The 8,118-nt window shown below is 48.6% G+C and overlaps 1 protein-coding gene across 1 annotated transcript in view; it reads left to right on the top strand.

Moving 5' to 3' along the window:
- LOC107125722 (A.superbus venom factor 1-like) overlaps positions 1-588 on the top strand; it is a gene marked incomplete at its 5' end in the record, with an annotated part of 47,282 nt that extends 46,694 nt beyond the window's left edge. The window contains 1 exon segment of the mRNA XM_015429175.1: positions 277-588. Coding sequence (XP_015284661.1) covers positions 277-418 — 142 coding nt within the window.
- Positions 589-8,118: the final 7,530 nt, after the last annotated feature.

The following is an 8,118-nucleotide window of genomic DNA, read 5'->3' as shown; positions in this document are numbered from 1 at the left end:
TCTTCTTCTTCTTCTTCTTCTTCTTCTTCTTCTTCTTCTTCTTCTTCTTCTTCTTCTTCTTCTTCTTCTTCTTCTTCTTCTTCTTCTTCTTCTTCTTCTTCTGTCACCAAAGGGCACATACAGTTAATCCCTCATGGGTGGCAGGTGATAAGAGTTTAGCCTTCCCCCTTGTACGTGCCCTGCAGTCTCCGCACGTTCCTTCTCGAGGTCCCAACAAGCCACGTGGCCAATGGAGCGAAGGCGTGAAAGGCTCAGTTCTCCTCTCCCCTTTTCCAGTGTCAACTACCTCATCAGCAAGGACACGTGGATCGAGAAGTGGCCAAGTGACGACGAATGCCAGGAGGAGGAATACGAAACCCTGTGCACCGACCTCATTGACTTCTCCAGCAGACTCAGCATTTTCGGCTGTGACAACTAACAACGGAAACGGCGTCTGCAGCAACTGCGTGAAGGCGGAACTGAGCCGACGTCGCAGAGAAGACACAAACCAGCCTGAAGTTCCGGCTTCCTCGCTTGCTCTGCTGCTGTACCCCCACATTGTGGGGTTTTTTGGTATACATATATGTGAATAAAAATAAAGAACAGATTTCTGACTGTGATGGCATGTGAGTTGTTCACCCCAAACCCTCCTGTTTTAAGGTGGCTTCAGGATTCAAATGGAAAGGAGTTCTCAGCCGTGCCGGTCAGAGTTCCCATCTGCTCGCTTATGGCGGGAGACCTGCAGCCGATATCAGCCCTTGCATCTAATGCTTGGCTGATGGGCGGACCAAAACTGGGTCTGTTGGGCACAATCATTCTAGACAGAAAAATTAAAAAGAAAAATAAGGCCTCGTGTACTTACCGGAAGCTCTGACCTCAGAGTTCCTGACAGTTCCTACAGCTACCTGGATGTGACCAGGGTCCTTTCATAGAATCATTTATTTATTTTATTTATTTATACCTTCGGCTTATATACCGCCCTGACCCCGAAGGGTCTCTGGGTGGTTTACATAGTGGTTCTAACCAACCAATTAACCTAACTAGGGCCACATTGTCTACAGGGTGGTGACTGCCTACCAGCACCCCGGGCTAGTTGTCATCCGGCTTCCTTCCGCGGCTTCAGATATTGGCGTCCTGGTGCCCTTTCTGGAGCCGATCTTTCCTGAGCAGCTTCCTCCGGCAGGTCTCGTCTTGGCGTGTGGCTCTGTGTTGGCTGCAGTTCCGGCTACAGTCCACAGGTGGCTCTGCCGCGCTGCGCCGCACGTCACCACGCTCTCCAAGGCTCCACTTCTCCGGGCTCTGCCTCCGACGTTGCTCCACCGGGTCGCCAGGAACTGCTCCGCCGCCATTGTTGCCGCTGTCACTTCCGCCGAACCCTCTACCTCACAAGGAGGAGGGGTGCCCCCTGCCACCTAGGGCAGGACCCACTTTATCTACTTACATTTATGATGCTTTCGAACCGCTGGGTGGACGGGAGTCGGAATGTTAGAATGTTAGAGTTGGAAGGGACCTTGCAGATCATCCAGTCCAACCCCCTGCACTCTGCAGGAGCAGAGCCGAAAGATAGCCCAAAAACAGACCCGAAAGATGGTCGTCCAGCCTCCCCTTGGAAACATCCAGTGGAAGAGCCTCCACCACCTCCCGAGGCAGACTGTTCCACTGCTCAACCACTCCTACAGTTAGGAAGTTTCTCCTGATATTTAGCTGATAACGACTCCCTGGTAATTTCCACCCATTTGACGTCGTCTTGCAATCTGGAGCGAGAGAGAATAGATCTGCTCCGTCTTCTACATGGCAGCCCTTCAGATACTTGAAGACTGCAATCATGTCCCCTCTAAGCCTTCTCTTTCCCAGGCTAAACAGACCCAACTCTTTCAGCCTTTCCTCGTAAGACTTGGATTCCAACCCTCTCGCCCTCCTGGTTGCCCTCTTCTGGACACGCTCGAGCTTGTCAACTTCCTTCCTCAAATGTGGTGCCCAAAACTGGACACAGGACTCCAGGTGAGGCCTGACCATAGCAGAATAGAGTGGAACGACCACCTCTCTTGATCTGGACACGATGCCTCTGTTAATGCATCCTAAGATTGCATTCGCTTTCTTCACAGCCACATCGCAATGCATGAGATCCTTTCCGCACTTGGATCTCATCCCTGGTTTTGTCAGAGTTCAACTCGCGACACAATACCTTGCATTTACCCCTGGTTATAACAGCATCCGTTTATCCCGGGTCAAGTCTGGGGCGAAACCGGGGTGACTTCAGTGTAATGTGGAAACAAAAAATACCCTGAGATAATTACAGGGGTGAATCCGAGTGTAGTGTAGAATGCAAATTCGGGGACAGGGTTGGACCAGGATTGAAGGTCTGGTGCGGAAAGGACCGTAGTCTCCAACTTCCTCCAATAGTATCACCAACCCTTATCTCTGTTCGGGGACAGGGGAGATAACTCTACACAGCCCATCGGCCCACTTCAAAGAAGAAGAGGCTGTCAAGTCGCCGCCATGCTTGAGAGGAGACCAGACAGGGCGTCATGACAAGGCCTCAGTTAATTACCCTCAGCATCCCACAATTCAGGACACATCTACCCATCAGTCTCCAATTCTGACATATTTATTTCCATGACGTTCTCCCCTGGAATTAAAGCCAAACAAATAGTGACCATAGAAACGAAGCTTGTCATTCCAGTTGGGTCCTTGCATCTGTCAAACAACTGTATTAAGCTGTATGCTAATTTGCTGCTCACCTTCTATATGCCTGGAATGGCAACTTCAGTGCCAATGTATCTGAAGAAGTGTGCATGCACACTAAAGCTAATACCTTATACATTTCATCATTTCCTGCAGGAGTGCACAGGAGCGGATATAAATCCAATCTCCTCCTCCTTCTTTTCTTCTTCTCCGCAATCTCCTCCTTCTTCTTCTTCTTCTTCTTCTTCTCCTTCTCCTCCTTCTCCTTCTTCTTCTCCTCCATCTCCTCCTTCTCCTCCTCCTTCTTCTCCTCCTTCTTCTCCTCCTTCACCTTCTTCTCCTTCTTCTTCTCCTTCTTCTCCTTCTTCTCTTAACTGGCTTTTGCTAACACACCCCACGAAGGTTAATTCGTTAAATAAAAAAAAGAATGAATTGGAAAAAATATTCTAAAGGGCAGAATTCTAAAATCTTGAGTGATATCCAGCTGTGTCAGGGTGAGGATTTTAAGACCTTTGGTTCACAGGGGGAACCCTGCACAAGACCGGTAATCACAGGCTGCCCAGCTGGGAGAGACATACTGTGGCCCAGTATGAGACCCGACAGAAGAAGAAGAAGAAGAAGAAGAAGAAGAAGAAGAAGAAGAAGAAGAAGAAGAAGAAGAAGAAGAAGAAGAAGTGACGGAGTCATGGCTTTTTCAGCCACAGAGAGAATGGAGGAGGAGGAGGAGGAGGAGACTGGATTTATACCCCACCCTTCACTTGGAGTCTCAGAGCGGCTGACAAACTCCTTTCCCTCCCCATCCCCACAACAGACACCCTGTGAGGTAGGCGGGGCTGAGAGAGCTCTGACAGAAACTGCACTTTTTCAAGAACAGCCCTGACAGAACTATGGCTTTCCCAAGGTCATCCAGCAGCTGCAAGTGGAGGAGTGGGGAATCAAACCCGGTTCTCCCAGATTACAGTCCGCGCGCTTAACCACTGCACCAAACTGTCAAGGGAAGGACAGCTCGGCCAGCTAACGAAGAAGAGGAGAATGCCTGCCCCTTGTGTCTGAAGAAACCTCCACCCTTTGCAGTAAGGTTCTGCGGTACGCTTCCCCAGAGAGCTGGGAAAGGCATCCACCATCGTTGCGTCGTTGACCCCACCTCCCCAACATTAGCTTCTCTTATGTTCTTATGTAGAAAGTGCCCCTCTAGCTCCTTTTCTCCTGCAGTCTATTTGCTGCACAATGCTGTGCTTCCCAAATTTTGCCTTTAGTTTGCTAATTTCACACTTGTTGGTGAGAGTGAAATCCTTTGGCCCCTACTTAATAATAGTCTGTCCGACCCCCACAGCTGTCAGTCAAATACACGTTTGTAGCAAAGTATTATTTTATTGAAGCCATGATGAAGCAGGAACAAGTTCACTGTTTGGAATAACTACAACGCTCGGGTCATAGAATAATAAAGCAGATTCATACTGGCAATAACCAATGGACATGGTTCCCGCTCGCGCGGGTGGACTTTCATATTCGCGCCCATAGCCTGAGAATCAACGGTTCCTAAAAGATAAACAATTAAGCTCTTCTCACACTCTAATTCATTATAGACTAAGCAAAGCCGACTTTTCCCCGCACCTGTGACCTTGCTGATTACTATAGTTCAAAGCAACACTAGCGTTCATAGAAAGGAATGCATGAGACAAGCAAACGTGCGATTCATTATACGAGCAAGCATGCGTAGTTGGGTATCACTAAGGAGCATGAGGGAGGGGGGGAACCCTAAACAGGGAAGGTTGTACACCACACAGAGTTCCTTGGCAGCTTGCTGACACAATGGTCCCAGCTCTTGCCAACCTAGCAGTTTGAAAGCAAGAAATTGCAAGTAGATAAATAGGTACTGCTTCGGTGGGAAGGTAATGGCGTTCTGTGCACCTCGGCGTCTAGTCATGCCGGCCACAAGACCACGGAAACGTCTTTGGATAGCGCTGGCTCTTCGGCTTGGAAACGGAGATGAGCACCGCATCCTGAGAGTTGGATTCGACTGTCTTTTGAGCAAGGGAAACCTTTACTAATTTTCCTTAGAAGCTTTGTTATGTGTGGCGTTTTTCTGAACTGCATCAGTAATCGGAGAAGTTTCTGCACCCACAACACTAATGCTCTCTCTCTTGGCAAGTTGGAAGGGCAGCCATGCAGGAGCTTAAGTACAAGGAAGTTGTCACTGGAGACTGGATTAAGATCATGCATACTATGGGTATTCCCCATTATATCTCTGGGTGTGAAAGTTGGACGACGAAGAAAGCGGATGGGAAGAAAGTTGATTCACCTGAAGTGTGGTGTTGGAGGAGGAGAGCTTTGCAGACACAACGGCGTGCCAAAATAAATGGATTCTAGAGCCAACCAAGCCCGAACGCTCCCTGAAGGCTAAAATGACTCACCTGGGGCTATCGTACTTTGGCCACACGATGAGAAGACAAGAGGCCACGGGAAAAGACAATAACGCTAGGAAACGTGGAAAGCGGCAGGAAAAGAGGAAGACCCAACCTGAGATGGATCAAAGGCTCTCAAGTTTGTGTGGGACCTTCCCAAGGCTGTTGATAGGACGTTTTGGAGGTCGTCCATTCACAGGCTTCTCATTAGTTGAACGTGGCTTAGCACAAAACACACACTGTTAATATAACTTCCACATCTCCCCTCCGCTGTCAGCCATTCCAGGGGCCTGCATGGTGTGAGAGACGTTTGATCAACTCCTGGTTTTCCTGTTTTGGTTTGGACGTTCCTGTTTTTAGCCTCTTCTTCCCTGAGGACCAAAATGCTACCTGACAGCAACAGCTTTACCCAGCACTATTTTAGCTACGCGAATATGACATATGCACGACTTTTTGTTTTGCATTTTACTCTGGACCGATGAAGCTGCCTGCAACTTTTGGCAAGTGTAAGTCGCCCGTAATGTCCTGTGGATCGCAGGATGGAGACTGCTCTGTCTTCTTGGTGCTTGGGGGGGGGGGTGTCAACAGTGGGAGGGCTCCTAGTGTCCTGGCCCCACTGGTGGACCTCCTGAGGGCACCTGGTGTTTTTGGCCACTATGTGACACAGAGTGTTGGACTGGATGGGCCATTGGCCTGATCCAGCATTGGTCTCTCTTATGTTCTTATATGGAGCAGAGGTCCATCAGTGGCTATGAGTCACAAGGTACAGTGGTGCCACAGGAAGTGGTAGCGGCTACAAGCATGGACGGCTTCAAAAGGGAATTAGATACGGAGCAGAGGTCCATCAGTGGCTATGAGTCACAAGGTACAGTGGTGCCACAGGAAGTGGTAGCGGCTACAAGCATGGACGGCTTCAAAAGGGAATTAGATACGGAGCAGAGGTCCATCAGTGGCTATGAGTCACAAGGTACAGTGGTGCCACAGGAAGTGGTAGCGGCTACAAGCATGGACGGCTTCAAAAGGGAATTAGATACGGAGCAGAGGTCCATCAGTGGCTCTTAGCCACAAAGTATAGAGAGGAAGTCTCGGTCTGGGGCAAGGGATGCTCTGTATTCTTGGTGCTTGGGGGGGTCAACAGTGGGAGGGCTTCTAATGTCTGGCCCCACTGCTGGACCTCCTGAGGGCACCTGGTGTTTTTGGCCACTATGTGACACAGAGTGTTGGACTGGATGGGCCACTGGCCTGATCCAGCATTGGCTTCTCTTGTGTTCTTATGAGAACAGTCTCTCGTTGATGGTTCATTACTCAACCTAGATGAGAAAACGCAATTTCTTTTAAAAGGAACCAGAAGGGACGGTGAGTTAACCAGCGTGGACGGAGGCTGCCTGGAGTTCCCAGCAAACATGTGCGAGGGCGCAGGGGAGCTCAGGTACAGAGAGGTGAAATGACTGCTTGTGCACTCTCTCCCCCCTTCATGGATCACTGCCTTGTCGTGGCGAGGGGGCTTGAGCAGTTCGATGAAGCTGTGGGCTATGCCGTGAAGGGCCACCCAAGATGGACAGGCCACAGCAGAGAACTCAGACCAAGAGTGATCCACTGGAGAAGGAAAATGGCAACCCCTCCAGTATCTTTGCCAAGAAAAACCCCATGGACAGTAACAAAAGGCTAAAAGATATGACGCCGGAAGATGAGCCCCTCAGGTCGGAAGGTGTCCAATATGCTACTGAGGAAGAGCAGAGGGCAAGTACAAGTAACCCCAGAAAGAGTGAAGCGGCTGGGCCAAAGCCGAAAGGACGCTCAGTTGTGGATGTGTCTGATGGTGAAAGGAAAGTCCGATGCTGCAAAGAACAATACTGCATAGGAACCTGGAATGTAAGATCTATGAATCAAGGTAAGCTTGACGTGGTCAAAAATGAGATGGCAAGACTGAACATCGATATCTTAGGAATCAGTGAACTTAAGTGGCCAGGAATGGGCGAATTTAACTCAGAAGACCATTATATCTACTACTGTGGCCAGGAATCTCGTAGAAAAAATGGTGTGGCCTTTATAGTCAACAAGAGAGTGCAGGGGTCAGTACTGGGATACAATCTCAAAAATGACAGAATGATTTCTGTCCGATTCCAAGGCAAACCATTCAACATCACAGTAATCCAAGTCTATGCCCCAACCACTGATGCAGAAGAGGCTGAAGTGGACCGGTTCTATGAAGACCTACAACACCTCCTAGAACTAACACCAAAAAATGATGTCCTCATCATCATAGGGGACTGGAATGCTAAAGTAGGAAGTCAAAAGGTAACCGGAATAACAGACAAGTTTGGCCTTGGAAAGCAAAATGAAGCAGGGCAAAGGTTAACAGAGTTTTGTCAAGAGAACACACTGGTCATAGCGAACACCCTTTTCCAACAACCTAAGAGGCGACTCTACACATGGACATCACCAGATGGGCAACACCGAAATCAGATTGACTATATAATTTGCAGTCAAAGATGGAGAAGCTCTATCCAGTCAGTAAAAACAAGACCTGGAGCTGACTGTGGTTCAGATCATGAGCTACTCATTGCAAAATTCAGACTTAAACTGAAGAAAATTGGGAAAACCACGAGGCCATTCAGGTTTGACCTAGATCGCATCCCTGATGAATATACAGTAGAGGTGAAGAATAGATTCAAGGGTCTGGATTTGATAGATAGAGTGCCTGAAGAACTATGGACGGAGGTTCGTGACATTGTACAGGAGGCAGCAATCACCACCATACCAAAGAAAAAGAAATGCAAGAAAGCAAAATGGCTTTCTGATGAGGCTTTACAAATAGCAGAGGAAAGAAGGAAAGCGAAAGGCAAAGGCGAAAAGGAAAGATTTACCCAACTGAACGCAGATTTCCAGAGAACAGCAAGGAGAGATAAGGAGGCCTTCCTGAATGAACAGTGCAAAGTAATAGAAGAAAACAATAGAATGGGAAGGACTAGAGATCTCTTCAAGAAAATTGGAGAAATCAAGGGAGCGTTCCATGCAAAGCTGGCCATGATAAAGGACAAAAACGGTA

Source organism: Gekko japonicus, unplaced genomic scaffold, assembly GCF_001447785.1.
Source record: "Gekko japonicus isolate JY-2015 unplaced genomic scaffold, Gekko_japonicus_V1.1 scaffold2836, whole genome shotgun sequence".
NCBI classification, from domain to species: Eukaryota; Metazoa; Chordata; class Lepidosauria; order Squamata; family Gekkonidae; genus Gekko; species Gekko japonicus.
Note: the sequence above shows the minus strand (reverse complement) of the source record. Positions and strands in the feature narration are given on the sequence as shown.